Source organism: Thunnus thynnus, chromosome 18 (assembly GCF_963924715.1).
Source record: "Thunnus thynnus chromosome 18, fThuThy2.1, whole genome shotgun sequence".
Taxonomy (NCBI): Eukaryota; Metazoa; Chordata; class Actinopteri; order Scombriformes; family Scombridae; genus Thunnus; species Thunnus thynnus.
The window spans coordinates 18,580,342-18,595,839 of NC_089534.1; the positions used below are offsets into that span (position 1 = coordinate 18,580,342).

A 15,498-nucleotide genomic window follows, 5' to 3' on the forward strand; every position below is an offset into this window, starting at 1 on the left:
CCTGTACATTTTGTAGTTCATTCCTAAGCTTTACTTTGTCTGCAGACAGCAGTTCAGTGTCTGGACAGCAAACAGACTCACATCTGTCTAGCCAGGTTTTCATAGACGAATTCTCCTTTTCAAATCTGCAGATACAAAGGTGACACTCCGAAATGAAAATGCATTTTATGCAGCGCTATCTTTAGAATGAACAGCATAAATGTTGATCCGAACACCAGATCGACACTGCTAAAAATCAGTATACACACAATGATGCACACACACACACACACACAATAATGCTGTCTGGGTGTTATTTTTTATCTGACCATGGCTTAGTATGAAGGACAGTGTCAAAATAGAGCAACCGTATCTCGCCAGTGCACCCAGCGCTGTAAGTAATCCCTCATGCATACACCTGCGGGGGAGGAGATGAGGTTGACTATAGAGGAACACACAACCGCACAGACACATATAAACCAAGTTTAGCAGCATAAAAACAGTCCAGATATTTTAAAAAAGAGTCCCTTTGGCTGGTAAAACGCTTAAAAGCCAACACCAAAGCTTTAGCACAAACAGATACCATGTGACTGAATCATTTTTTTTTTTCCTTGTGAATAATACAAAGAATAAGAGACAATCACTCTATTTTGTGAACAAAGAGAACGATAAGAAAAGCATATTATTAGAATAGGAATGCGATGGCTGACTGCGGGACAGACAGATGAAGTCAAAGACAAGATTTTCCTCTACATTACACTAAGATGAGGGAATGATTCAGGAAATAAAGACAATTGGCAGAGAGATTCAACAGAAAGGGCAGGAGATGTATAATAAAAGAGTATTCAATATGGTGAAATATTCAGCGCATTGTTGAATAAGGCTGGAATATTCCGCTTCATAGGGTGTATCAGGATAACACAGAGCTATGTTTCTTTCACTCATTGCCTAATATTTATCTGTTTCTTCCAGACAAATATGTGTGCAAGTGTAATTTATTGAACACATGGTCCAGTTTTCTGGAATAGTGCACAGACATGGGCACATATGACTGTTTATTGTACCTTTGCCACAGCGCTAGAAGGCTCTCTAATGTAGATTGCTTTTCTGCGGCCTTTCCCATAAAGTCTCCCTGTTGCTTCTGGAGGTTAGCCACCTCTTCCTCCAGCTGGCTGCCCTCTCCGAGCCTCTTCATGGCCGAACACAAAGCCATCAGCCTGGGCTTCAGCTGCTCGACAGCCTGGCAGACCTCCTGGAGAAAACGACCATGGACTTGTAATCAACTCCACAGTGGCTACAAAGTAAAACCCTTGAACACACAGCATATTAAAATGGAAAACCAACACAATGCTCATTAGCAGAAGATGGTAATGAGAGGTACGCCCTTCAGACTCCCTCTGATTTAAAAAAGTCAACCTCAAAATTTCAAACATATAATCACGTATATCCATATTAATGTAACTTTAAGGCTTTGTTCATGTTTTTTCTTACCATGTGATCCTGTAGGCTTTTGTAAGTCTCAGATGATGATGTGCAATTTGTAACTGGACAATCAAGTTTCTCCTTAAGATCACTCATTGTTTTCTTGACCTGATAATGAAAAAAATATCAGTTATTCTAAACTGAACACATTGTCAGTGTACATTCTCAATCACAGTTTCTTTAGGTGGTGAGTGTCCCAAACATCTATTCTCAAAAGCAAATATGGCTTAAAATCACTTTTGTAAATGTATTCTTGCACTATGTGTTGCTGTATACCTGTTCAATGTTATCATTGTATCTCTGCCTGTAGGAGACGCTCTGGTTGAGCTGTCCACCCAGCTGCTCTACTCTCCCCTTCAGCTCTTCCCAGTAGCGCCTCATCTGGGTAAGTCGTGCCCGGATACATCCGCCCTCTCCAGGGGTCACAAACCTCGACAGGGCCTCACAGTCCTCCTCCATGTGGGCCAGAGCTGCCCTTCTTTCCTCTAAACCTTCTCCCACCGCCTGGGGGGATGCAACAGAAGAGGAATGATAGCGATGAAAAGTATGTGGACACAAGTTGGAAGAAAAATTAACACAAAAGTTGGTTTGAAAAGAAAACTTAGTTCTGAGTTAGTTCTCACAACAAATCAAATGGTTGCCTCAAGATTTCCAAAGTCCTGTTAACCCATTTTTTCATTTTCTCCAGACCTCCATAAGATTGACAAGGCTAAGGTCTGGCTTGGCAAGATTATGTTTTCCTCAATATGATCAATTTATTTTCTGTATCCTAGACTTTGCTGTGGCAATGACCCAATTTCCCCTTGGGCGTGGATTAAAACTTCATCTTATTTCATCTTAATCTTAATAACCCTGAGGCCACACTGATACTGTACACCACAGACACCAGGCCAGACGACAATTTTGACTCATTTTACTTGAAGCCACAGAAAAAAAAAAAAGATTATCGCATTTTTTTGTAAATATATGAAGATTATTGAGGGAGTTTTTCAGAGTTTTTTTATAATTATAATAAAACAAGACATACCTCTACTGTGCTGATGTGTTTGTCCAAAGGATCTAAGGAGGAGGTGGTGTTGACAGCCTCCAGCTCCCTCTCCTTTTCATTGATCCAAGAGGCGAAGGCCTCTGATTCAGTGCTGAAGCGTTCCCACCAAACGCACATCATCTCCAGCTGGACAACACTGGAAGACAAAAGATTGGGTAAATCCATTTTGTCAGATATATGTGCATATAGGTATAGAAATGTGTACAAACAATCATACACTGACAAACCAGCGCAAACAGTAGGTTGAAACACCACACAGACACTACATGCTGGTAAAATATCATCTTACTCTAATCATGTGCTTCATTTTTATCAGGCTCTTGTCAAAAGTCAGTACTAGCACTTCCAGTAACTATGATTTTTAGTGTCACGTTGTATGAAATTACTATGATAGATCAGTAACTTTGCTGTTAAACTAAAAGCCTTGTTTACAAGCAACAAAAAATGATGCATATATTACGCATATATATGATGCATATATTATTTTGCATTGTTGAAATTCGCCTATTCACTTAATTTTTCTGCATCTGTGCTCTTTCTACCTGTCTCACTCATCAAATGTGAGACTTTTCTTTGTGTCAGTAACAGAAAACAACATAATTAAGGCAGATTGGGGGCTTGGGACGATTACTGGACAACCATACATACTTCTTGTTGAGGTGGTCTTGAAGTTGTGACACTGCTTCCCTGGTGGACTGCGCCTGCTGTAGAAGAAGAGTTTGATTCTTCGGACCAAGCTGAATATCTGCTGCCATCCCCAGGAGGAGATCAGCTCGCACAGAACACTCCTCAACCTTTGTGAAGAGCTCCTATAGAACAAAATAAGAAGCCAAAATATTGACAGAACAAATAGCATACATACGTACATGCACGGATGCTAACACAATCACAAACACACACACACACCTTGTTGTGCTCCAGTTCAGTTCTCAGGCTGTCCAGGCTGTTGAAGATAAGTTCTTTATGCAGCTCACTCTTGGTATTGCTGATAAATCTCCAAACTTTTTCTCTCTCTGCTTCAAAATTCTGCCAGGAGCTCAGAGTGGCCTGGAGATTATGAAGAAATATGAGAACAATCAGTGGGTGAACACTTTCATGCACAAGATGCTGCATGTACACTCACACAAAGAGACGATGAGTACTGTAGCATTTAGTGTCATTTAACCAAATTGATCTTTCAGACTTTTGAACATTAATAAACATTAGCACTGTATGACCTAAACGTAACCCTACATTATCCTACTCAATTATCAAGAAGCATGTTGACATTGAGGTTATCATTAAAAGTTTTTAAAGTTAGTCTACAGCTAATAGACCATAAAATACGGTCACTCTCAAAATAAACCAAACACAAAACCTGACATGTATCACTGATGATATAAATCGTTAATTGGAAGTAGTTTAAGGTGGATTTTCCATTTAAATATGAATTTATGGACTCAAGGCCTCCTAGACGTTTACATGCAGAAACATTTTAATTGTCCAATCAATGGGAGGACAGTGATAGAAGTGTATAAACAAATCCCGGGACAACAGACATAAAGAAAATTAACATACCACATAAAAATCAATGGTTGGTTAAGCTTCAACATGGACCAATCAATGTTCACAGCAGGGGTTTGTGTGGATAGATCAATGACACTCACACACGCACAAATTAGCACACTGACATGAGAAACATCCAGGCTTGGTGTACCTGAAGGTTGTGCTCCTTTGCCTCTGATTTACGGTCAACCTCTCTGAAAGCTCCCTCCAGCTCCTGTAGAGACTGATTGAGCTCCTCTCCTTTCTGCAGCTGGTGGCAATGGGACACCAAAAGCTCTGCCTCTCTCCGGTTAGCATGCAGGCGTTTTAGGTGTTGCTATAACAGACACACACACACACACACACACACACACACACACACACAAGAACATGACAAATGACAACCAAATTTGCTTTGTGGAGCAAAATGACAACATATTACCCATTCTGTTGAGTAGATCCAGACCAAACCAAACCAGCTATAATGTAAACCAAAATTAATTCTTTCCACTGGGACATATAATACCTCATAAGATTCAAAGAACAGTGTCTAAGACATTTGAGTACAGAAATGAAAGAGGCTGTAAATTGTTTAATGTGCACACTAACATTAGTCTTATGTTCATTATTATGCATTAGTGAGCTGACTTCAGTATCATCTATGCATATCTTTTTGATGGATACTTCCCTGAATCAAGTGTCACTAAACAGCTGACATCACCACACTCACAGCTCTGCATGCACACCTGGTGAATAAGGTAAAGTTGTTTGGCCTCCATCAGGTCTTCAGCATCCAGGATCCTGCTGGTTTGCTCCTCAGCTTCCTTTCGAGCTCTCAGAACCTCCTCCAGAGCGCCACGCACCTCCTCCCTCAGCTCCTCATACTGGAACATACCGGAGCCCTCTTCCCCACACTGTGAGTGAAGGAGGCACAAGATCAGAGAGAGGGATTTTGTTGGACAGGAAGGGAAGGGAGATAGACACAATTTTAACAATAGAGCTTCCTGGACTACCTGACAGAGTGAGGAGAAGAGCGCCCTCAGGTCAGTTGAGAGCTTGGCCAGGGCTGCTCTCTGTCTCTGGACCTCCAGTTCGGAGCTAACCTCAGATAGCCCAGTAAGGCGGCTCTTAAGCCACAACAGGCTCTCCTCTCGGGCGTTTACTGCTTCCTGCAGTGCCTAAAAATGATGAAAATGAATGCCAGTTTAGGTGCACTGACTATGAGCTAATCTCTGTGCCTATAGCAGCAAATACAGTACGTTGGCTCACCTGAACAGCAGCATCTACTTGCTCCTGATGGCTGGAATTTCTTGCTGTCTCTCTCAAGAGCCTCACCTGCCTCCTTTGAGATGAGAGCCAGTCAGAAAGCTCACAGAACCTGGAAAAAGGAACCATGAGTTTAGACCCCCTTTAGTGTTAAAAAGGTCATACCTAAAGGCATTAGATGAAGGGACTCTGAGGAATGCTTCTTTTTTTGTCAATCTGTACCTCTCGTTCCATTCTTTCCATTTATCAGGATGCTGCTCCAGTTTGAGGTGGGTGCTCTTGATTTGCTCCATAACCTCTTCTACAGCCCTCCTGGTGGAGTCTAATGTTTGATAAGCCTGGTCGTTGTCAGGCAATTTATGACACAGATCCTCCATGTTCCTAATCCTCTTCTCACATAAAGTCAGAGGTTTGCGTTCCCTGAAGAACGTCTGGAGATAAGAAAAAGGGAAATGTTGATGATGATGATGACATTAAGTGATTTCATATTTCTTTCATTGCCACTCTTGGTTTAATCTGTTCTAAGATTCTACCAAATCCAGGACTCACTCTGTGCTCTTTGATCACTCGCTCACTGGTGCAGGTGCCAGAAAGAACATGCATTTCTCTGTCCAGCTCCGCTCTGCAGTCTTGGAGGATCACAGCCACCCGACTTCGCTCCACCTCCACTTTTAGACGGAGCAGGTGAGACGGTACCTCCCCCTGGATGTCCTGTGATAAAACAGGTAGAATAAGACAGACCCTGGATAAGACACACTGTACAGCATACTGTACATGAATATCAGTCTCATTTTGTATCGTTTCCGAAATCATCAGAAACAAAATATCCCCTAGGGAGAATGCAGGAAAACATTGAGAAGGTTGCGTTTTAATCTCGCTAGTATAGGTTAATTGGAAACAGACTAGAGAGAACTCTGTCGAAGCCAAAGGTCCTCTTGATTAAGTTAATGAAGTATCGGCTATGCGCCTCCAGAGATGTGCGGTAATTAGTGAGAGTGTTAAAGCATGGTGACCCCTGACCTTCCAGTGTTTGTGCAGCCTGCGGACAGTTTCTTGCAGTCCCTGTTGCTCCTCCTCTGGAAGGATGTCAGTCAGCTCATCACACGCCTTCAAGAACACACTCAGCATCCGCTGGTCCAGTTGACTGAAAAAATCCTGCATTACAAAAATACAAGACAGAGGTGAGACACGTATTTATACTGTATGTGGTAGTAATATGGTAGGTTCATACTTTTTTTAAGTATGAAGAGAGATTAAAGGAAATCAGTAGGCAGAGTTTAATAAATATTCTTTATGCTGAAGTGCACAGACAAAAGTCATAATAGATATATACAGGAAGCAGAAGCTGGGTACAAAAAATAAGCAATAAAACAAATGCCAACAGCATATCCACTTCAACCTTGTCTATATTTATACTTATATGTATATTTTAATCTAATGTTATACTGTATATGATAACTAGCTGTGTTAATAGTCGAGAAAATACTTAATGGCTTTGTAAAACTAAAGCAGATATTGAGAAAACTGTATTATTTCTTCAGATTGTCACTGACACTTCATGTACCTGCTATTTATAGCAGAATGTTACGGGTCTGATCTTACAGTGTGTTTTTTCAGTAATTCCTCGGCGTCTCCGCTCTCTCTCAGGCAGCCCTGAGCTTTCTTCAGTACTCTCTCCAGATCTTGTCTCGATTCCTCAAACCTCCTCCTCAGGCAGTTGTTGGCCTCCTCCTGCCTTCTCCATTCCCCAACCTCCTTCAGCAAAGCCTGAGAGGAGGGACAGTAGGTAGTGGTGATTGTAATTGGTCTCATCGGTAAAATAGTGTAATTACATTATTTGTCTTACATCAAGCAAATGAATAATGAGTCTCATGAGTAAGTCTAATCTGCACTGTTGCCTCCTGGGTGTTTTGATGTTCTTGTAATCTCATTAATATAATCAGCATTGTGGGTAATGCAGTCTGTGTGGTGTTCTGATATGTGTACATGTATGTATAATGCTAACCTGCGCTGAGCTCTGTATTTCAGCCACTCTCTTCTGTAGCAGGGACAGGTCGAAGTTTCGGAGCACCTTACTGCTGGACAGCGCCCTCTGCAGGGTGTGGTGGTTCCTCTCGATCACCGACAGACATCGTTTACAACTTTGCTGCTGATTTAACAAATCCTGAGGAAATAGTGGAAACGATGCCAACACAAACATGTGAGTGTGCGATCATATCTTTCAACATTTTTATTATACATCAGCAATTGCAGTCCCATCAGTATTTTCTTGACAAAAAGTTATAATAAAAACAGCTGAAATGAATATAATTTTAATAATGTGTGAAGAGTAGTGATGGAGATAAAAATAGATAAAAGAATGCTGTTCTGGTTTGAACATAACATAGAAAAAATATAGATTTTTTATACTCTTTACAGTTATTTGGCCATCATTCCTTTTGACCAATTTCAGCTGAATAGCCAGACAGACTTTGAACAAATTCCAAGTTTAATCAAATTATCTACATCTCTTCTTTTAACTGAATGAAACTACATTTTCCTTTCACCAGTCAGGCTTCTATCTGGTAATTTCTTAGGTTAGTCCTTGTGTTATCATCATATCTAACCTGCCACTTGTGTTTGTGCTGAGTCTGTGCCTGTGTGTCTGGGTCTCTGGTGGCAGAAGTGATGCGACAGGCTCGCTCCAGGGCCTGATAAAAAGCAGTGATGTGTTTCTCCATCTCCTCCAACAGCGGCAGAAGGACATGACATTCCCTCACTAGGGAGGGACAACGCTCTCTCACCTGGAAACAGGTAATACAGGCTATTAAATTGTGACAATGGTGTGTGATTAGGAGATTTTTAAAAAGACTCACTGAAGAGGAAAGCTAAGTGTGTTGCTTTATAAGAAAGACCTGAGATAGATTTAGTGCTACTTCTCTGGTTTTGGCCCTTTTATGATTCCTACCTTACTCAGCTGACCTTTGGCTGCTGTCATAGTTGCCATGACCCTGGCAGCCTCATCCTGTTGTGCATCCTTGGCAAGGAGCTGAGCACTGCGAGCAGCCAACTTGTATTGCGTCTCCATGGCAACAACCTTTTGTTTGGTATTCTGAGATGAGATGTGCAGGCAAAGAGTCATCTTAGACATTCTTAAATATATGGGAATTATTTATTTTAACAAATCTGCTTTTGGCAATAACACAGTCCAAGGATGTTATTTCTCATTTTTGATTGGTTGCTAAGATTCAAGTGGGCGGGTCTTATCTGATATTAGCATGTAAGAGGGTAGATGCCAGAAGTGAGAGTAGAGGGAGCAGAGAGGAGAGTGGCACGCTGCTGTTTTGTTGAGACAGTGATGGACAGTGAATGATAACTCTCATCCCTGAAATATCTGCGTCTGTTTGTTAACCTAAATGAAATCAAGCTCAGTGCACTGTTGGCGACATGAGAAGAGGACCGGAGTGGGCTGGCCCCCAACCACGCAGCCAGTGCAAATGTTTAGGAGCCTAATTTCACTAGAAAGTAGAGAATTGGGGAAGTTAATGAAATTATTTTGCATCAAAAGGAATGAATTCTCATAGTATTTCTCTGACAGGGGAGTTAGCAATTTTCTAAGGCATCTAAATACCAAAATCACACCCCTGTCTCATTACAAACCAAACGTTAATGAAATAGTGACCTTATCAGTGCCTTAAATTCTGCTACTTTTCACTACCTATTGAACTAGGGACTCAGTTGGGACATACACAGAATTGCTGTCAAGATTGTCTCAGAACTGAATGCTGACTGGATACGGATCACACAAAATCACCACTGTTGGGCAACAAAAATGGAGTAATAAGTGTTTATTGTGCTGTACATGTATTACTTTGCTGCTCAGATCCTCATGTATGATAGACAAACTGGTAATCAGCTTTCCTCACCTCCACATCCTGCAGAAAGGCTCGAACATTGAGGAAAGACACCTGGACTGGAGCATTGAGCTTGGCCTCTGCTGTATCCAGTAGCTCTTTTAAAGCCGACACAGCCTTTAAATGGTCTTTCCTCCACTTCTCCAACTCATCTGCTCGGGCATACTACAGAAAAGGAAAAGACAATACAAAGTTTGGGATTGATTTCATTCTCAGACTTGGGTTAAATAGTGCCAAACTTGCATGCTGGTTAACGCCAGCGTCTGGTATCTAAATCAGCTAAAATACTACACTGAAAACTGGAAATACCAACTGGGCTTTTTTGCTAACATTTTTATTTGTAAGGGGTTTTGTTTACTTGTTTGACTTTGAGGAAGAGGTCTCTCCATCGTCCATTCAAAAGAAGTAGCTGCTGCTTGAGATCGAGTGACACGGTTTCATCACACGTTTCAATTAGAAAATTCCCTGCGTCGTTCATGACTGCATGCTGATCCATCCAGTGGCTGAGATTCCTGAAAAACTCCTGGAAGAGAGACAGACTCATTAAAAACAAAGACAGAAACACAGACACAAAGAAATTCAAATAAACAAAGAAAGAGAGCAGAAGAAAGACGCACAGACAGCTAATCAAAAAAGAAACAAAGAAAGGGGTTCAAAGAAGGAAACAAAGAGAGGACAATAAAAAGTGGGGTAATTAGCTGTCTAATCCTTGGTGGGGATGTGAATCTGTGGTAACCATGGCAATGTGACAACAGGAATATCCTCAGCGGCTTGTTTTAAGTCAAGAGATCATTTGATACTTGAGTGGAGACTCCTAATAGGATTCAACTTAGAAGACTAAATGCTTGAAATAGGACTGACGTATATTTGATTGCTACTCTTACTAGTCAATCACATAAATACATGTTTGAGAATATTACAATATTAATGGTCAATCTCATACCCGTTTTGTGTTTTCTGGCAGGCTCAGGGCTCCTTCTGCATCCTCCAGCCAGGCCTGTAAGGAGGCCACAGTGGAGTTGTACTTCTCCCAGTTGGACAGCACCTCCTCCAGCATGCTCCTCACACTGCGCACTTCCATGGACAGACTCCTCCACTGAGTCACCACCTCCCTCATGAACCTGCGCACTCCCATCTCTCCCTCGTCCACTGGAGGAAGAGGAATTTCATCGGTTTTATCAACAATGACAGCAATAGAAACGCCACCACTAGCACTATTACTCCCTCTGATACTGTTATTACTGCTGCGGTTTCTGTTTACAGTCCTCATCATACTAAAACATTGTACACACGGAGCCGTCTAATCATAAATACTAAAATATTGCTTGATTTGCTTGTCGATTTATATTTCCTCTGTGGTTAAAGTGAGACTATGTACTTTTAAAAGAAAAAATAACACCTAAGTTGAATTCATAAGCAATAAAAGGCTTATTTAATAAACTCAGCACACTGTATTTGCTGTTACCAGCCCAGTTGGTCTCATATGACGAGGAGCTTAGCTAACTTTGGTAATGTTTGCAAATTTTAGATAGATATTACTGTCTAACTGTTATTATTGAGTCAGTTTGATGACTTAATGGCTCTTAGCATTTAATATCAACCCATAATTGTCACTTTTGGCCGATGTTCAGCAAAAGTTACATACACAGTCTCGCTTTAAAGCAGAGGACAGATGGTACACATGTTCATAGAAACACCAGACAAAGAGCATATAAAGCCTGATGGAACTACGTGTCTCTACAAATCTCTGACCCCAAAAACTCTCACTTCAGGGAGATGTATTATTCTTGCTTGTGTGCTCTATTTTACTGGTTCAAACTCTCGAGTCTCATAAGCCCTGTACCACAATTGACAAACTATCATCAGTAAGTGTGGGGCTGATAAATGAGTCCAGCTAAAGACAAATATCCACTCTCATATAGATGTAAACCAGATAGTGCTATGCCTTAAAATGGCAGCTAATTACATATCAATCCCCTTATCTTCTCATTCTTTCCTAGTTAGCTATAACCTCAAACTGAGTCTTCGAACACATCCAAATGATCTCTCATCCAGCGAATCAAAGCCCAAGGCGCTGACTACCAACAGTGCTCACACAGGTGTGGGGTTGGAGGGGGGGGCGCTTCATTTGTGGGGTCGACCAATCAAACCTCAGATGTCCTGATTTCTCGCAACAGCTCACTTCCCTGCTCTGCATACCCTAAAGCAGCACAACCCTGAAACTTAATGAAACCAACAAGCTTGCTCAGTTTGCGCCCAGAGACCTGCAGAAGTGGAGCAGCCCCTAACTAGCAAATGGGGTCGTATTCCCCACTGAGAGCCGGGAGTGGAGGAACCTCATTTAGCTGTAGCCTGCAGACTCTCCCCCTCTACCCAAGCTGTAAAAACCAGACAGAGGCAGACTGAACAGCATTGGTTGTTGAAAGGGGAAAATAAAGTTGAGATATTGCATACAATAGTGAGATATTTGGTGGAAATTTCAGATAAATGCGACTTCCAAAGGACAAGAATGCAATATGGGTTGGGCAATATGATGATATATGCTGTGAGATTATCTAAATTTGCCAGACTGTTTATACCAAGATGACTATCCCTTTAATATCTCTGGTTGCATCAGACCAGTGTCCAGGTCAGTTATTGTAATGGTGGATTGTTATGTGATTCACTTGAGAATTTAGTTGTTTAAGCAAATTGGACAAAACATCTGTAAAAATAAAAAAGTACTATATGTTCCCCATCCAAGAAGATTATTATTCTATTAACTAACTAACTATTAATGAAGGTTATGCTTTATATGACATATCCTACCCTTAATTTACTGTGCACATCTTGAATTTTATGTATCATATGTACTAGTCATACAGTATGTTTGATGTATTGAGTGTTTGGACAGTGATTTAAATGTTGTGTTGTCTTCTCACCTGAGCTGTCAGTGTTGACATAGGCCTCAGCAGCACTTTTCAGGGACTGGAACAAAGCCTCATAATTTTCAAAGAAATGATGCTTCTCCACAAATAACTGATGAAGACAGAATTAAATAAAGTCTTTTTACTTTTCGTGACTCTCCAGATGCTAAAGATTTGGTTAACATTTCAGTACAATATGCAGAGTGTATCAAAGTCTGAGCTTACAACATAGTTGTGGAGCATCAGTTCCATTGACTCTTGTCGGCCGTATTTAATGATCCAGGATTTGAGCTTGGACTCAGCTAGAGTGAGAAAGGCCTGCATGTGGTGCTTGTTCTCCAAGAATTCCATCTTAGCCAGGTGGATGCTAGAAGATGTAGAGACAAAGTTCATCCTGAAAAAAAGACAAAATTCACAAAAGATATCAGACCTACAGCTTGACCCTCACATTTTGCTGAAAAGCAGAATGTGACACCATGTTTGACAATGTATAAATCAGGTCTCTGAGTCAGAGGCTGAGGCAGGTGTCTTTCCTACCTCTCAGCCATGTCTTGGAGCTGGTCTGGTGGAACAGGGACTCCATCAACACTTCTGTCCTTATGGATCCTCTGAAAAACCTGCTGGTGACTCTCGAGGCGCTTCAACACATCCTGCACAGTGTAAATACATACAGCGCATGAACACAAAGAAATACTGTCACCACTGTATCCAGCACCTTTGAAATGATTTGTATGTGCATGTTATGTTAAATTCACACTAGGTGTCCTGGTTTTCTCTCTCTCGTATGGCTCCATGCTAACCTTGTGCTGCTCTAAAGCTCTGTGGACAGTGTTAGCTGTCTCGTCATGTGCCTGTTGGACGACGATCTCGTGTCGCAGCGCTCCTTCAGCCTGGTGCAGCCATGTCCCCACCATATCCAGAGGAGCAGGCAGAGACCTGTCCAACTGCAGATGCCAGTCCAGGAGCTGAGATGCAGAAAAAGAAATCAAAGAGAAACATTTGATGAACAGATCGTGATTATCCAAATCATTGCATGGTGCAAAAAAAAATAGCCTTTGGTTCCCCAATAAAAGCTCAAAAGTAAAAGAAACATAAATTACAGATAAAACAATTACAATGAAAACTGGCAATTACATGCTGACAAAGAGCAGACTGTCACGCATCTTTGAACTGACAGCTTTGTCATCATTAGTTTGTGTCTCAGCTGAATTAAACTACAAGGAAGGAAACACCATAGCTGCCAGCAAAATGACACATTAACATTGCTGTTAGAAAACAGTCTAAATCTTTGATACACCCCCATATTGAAACCTTTAATATGTGGTCATAACATAAGAGACTTTACCTCTGCTGTTTGCGCTCAATTTTTTTATTAGAATTAAAAAGTACAATCAATCAGATCAATTGATGTTTTTTTCATAATGTCTTCATGTATGTACATTTTTTTAAAAGCTCGACAGACCTCCAAGAGTAGCTTTATATGTTTTTTTTATTTGTCAGAATGATGAAGCAAGAAAGAACAGACTAATATCCAAGACAGAGCCATATTTTACAAACTGTTGCCAGGATGACTCTGCACAGTGTGGCACTATAGCAGACATAGATGTTGACTCCTGTTTCTCTCACCCTATTGGAGACCCTCTCCCAGGCCTGTTTAACCAGAGCCTGATCCACAGTCAGCATCCCGTCCTTCTGAGTAGATTGCAAAGCTCCCTCCACCTGCTTCCTCCTCATCTCCAACTGGACACGCAGACTCTTGAACAACTGGAAAGAAAAAAAAAAAGGTGAAATCTGTTCATAATTCACATTTCTCTGTCCCTTGTGAAAGCATGTCCAAAAATATTCAAGTTACAATATACAGACATCAGAACAAGTGCTCTCTCAGGGTTCACACCCTCTTCCCCTTGGTGCCTAATCAGACCTTCATAAAAACTGTAGCTAATTGCCTCTGAATGCCATCCCTCTGTCTAGTTTCAGATTCCCAGACTCTTCTTAATAATGTACAATGAAAATATGGATATTCCACATGCTACTGAATATGGAATGTATCCTGGGGCTTGATGGAATAAGCCAGATTGACTGAAATTATGACGGCTGCTGTCTGATCCCCACAGTGTAATGCCACGATTAAGCTAATAATAGGAGCGTCTGTGCCCAGTGTGCCCAGTCTAAACTACACAAACACACACACACACACACACACACTAACCTGGTACTGTTGAACGAGATTGCCCTCAGTCTCCTGAGCCTGTACTGCGTCTCTCTCCAGCTGGTCGAGCCACATTTTGAGCTCCCTCAGGCTCTTTCGCTGCTCTCTCTAGGAGGCCGGGATGGTGGAGGGATCGCGGGGTGAACGGTGGGTGGAATGATGGACATGGAAATTGAGAAGTGCAAAGGGGAAATGAAAACCAAATAAAAGAGGGGGCATACAAGGAGGGGAAAGGGTGTAAAGGGGAAAGGGGAAAAACAGGAAGACGGAGAGAGAAAGTGATTAACCAGAAGGATGTTTGACAGATTAATGAAAGGATGGAGGGAGGAAAAGGGTGAAAGAAGGGGCAGAGCACGTACTATTAAACATGTGTTCTGCTAATCCTCTGTGTCTCCCTGTAGGACAAAATGTCAAAAACCCACAGCTGCCAAAAACACTCTGCTTAAACAGGGTACTTTGTCTAAGACCCCCCACCAACATTTCATTGGATTTTAAGTTACCATGACGATAATACTATGCTGCTCAAAAGCTCGTGAGCTGTTCAGTCTCAGTCTATTCAGCTTTATCACTTCACGATGGCTCCTGTGGGGAGCCTTATCCTAAAACTGTATTCTTTATGACAGCTTAAGACGTGGAAATAGATTAAAATAATTCTAAAGGAAAATAGTCTATTATCTGTCATATTGTACTCTCCACAACTTCTGCACAACATTTTACCACCAGTGTTTCAATGGCTGTTTTAGACAATAAAATAATACAACACTTTTACGGTTCATTGAAAACAAAAGGGCCAATTGACATTCATTCAATATAACACAATAGCATATTCGGGACAAACGTCATCATGTTAGCAAGAACTGTCAACAAAGAACAAAGCAGGTAAGAAACACAACAACCAGAAAAAAAAAAAAAAAAAAAACAATCAGCGTTGTGAGATGACAAAACACAGTGTGGCTTAAAAAGCAAGTAGTTAGCACAGCTTCACAGCAGCTCCCGACACTCTTAACCTTAAAAAACAGACAACCTCACAAGCTTTCCATCAAATACGCTGTATCAATGCACACTGCCAATGCCAGAGGCTTTCATTGTCATGCTAATGGAACCAGGAGCCATAGCGCTAGGTGGTAACATTAATAAATGGTAATATCACATCTTATTATACTGGACTTCCTTTTGTTATCATGGCTCAGA

General features: G+C 41.3%; 1 protein-coding gene across 3 annotated transcripts in view; it reads right to left on the minus strand.

Annotated features, from left to right (window-relative positions):
* syne1a (spectrin repeat containing, nuclear envelope 1a) overlaps positions 1 to 15,498 on the minus strand; it is a 144,832-nt gene that overhangs the window by 89,698 nt on the left and 39,636 nt on the right. For all 3 annotated transcript variants that reach the window (XM_067572353.1, XM_067572352.1, XM_067572351.1), the window contains 27 exons: positions 14,308 to 14,415; positions 13,725 to 13,862; positions 12,899 to 13,063; positions 12,636 to 12,748; positions 12,324 to 12,492; positions 12,114 to 12,210; positions 10,136 to 10,341; positions 9,551 to 9,715; positions 9,205 to 9,357; positions 8,247 to 8,390; positions 7,906 to 8,082; positions 7,305 to 7,463; positions 6,902 to 7,066; positions 6,320 to 6,454; positions 5,849 to 6,010; positions 5,522 to 5,730; positions 5,303 to 5,411; positions 5,047 to 5,211; positions 4,780 to 4,947; positions 4,206 to 4,370; positions 3,416 to 3,556; positions 3,158 to 3,318; positions 2,489 to 2,645; positions 1,738 to 1,965; positions 1,471 to 1,569; positions 1,044 to 1,231; positions 2 to 125 (listed from right to left, as the gene is read on the minus strand). In XM_067572353.1, coding sequence (XP_067428454.1) covers positions 2 to 125; positions 1,044 to 1,231; positions 1,471 to 1,569; positions 1,738 to 1,965; positions 2,489 to 2,645; positions 3,158 to 3,318; positions 3,416 to 3,556; positions 4,206 to 4,370; positions 4,780 to 4,947; positions 5,047 to 5,211; positions 5,303 to 5,411; positions 5,522 to 5,730; positions 5,849 to 6,010; positions 6,320 to 6,454; positions 6,902 to 7,066; positions 7,305 to 7,463; positions 7,906 to 8,082; positions 8,247 to 8,390; positions 9,205 to 9,357; positions 9,551 to 9,715; positions 10,136 to 10,341; positions 12,114 to 12,210; positions 12,324 to 12,492; positions 12,636 to 12,748; positions 12,899 to 13,063; positions 13,725 to 13,862; positions 14,308 to 14,415 — 4,170 coding nt within the window. The remainder of the gene's footprint in view (position 1; positions 126 to 1,043; positions 1,232 to 1,470; positions 1,570 to 1,737; positions 1,966 to 2,488; positions 2,646 to 3,157; positions 3,319 to 3,415; positions 3,557 to 4,205; positions 4,371 to 4,779; positions 4,948 to 5,046; positions 5,212 to 5,302; positions 5,412 to 5,521; positions 5,731 to 5,848; positions 6,011 to 6,319; positions 6,455 to 6,901; positions 7,067 to 7,304; positions 7,464 to 7,905; positions 8,083 to 8,246; positions 8,391 to 9,204; positions 9,358 to 9,550; positions 9,716 to 10,135; positions 10,342 to 12,113; positions 12,211 to 12,323; positions 12,493 to 12,635; positions 12,749 to 12,898; positions 13,064 to 13,724; positions 13,863 to 14,307; positions 14,416 to 15,498) is intronic.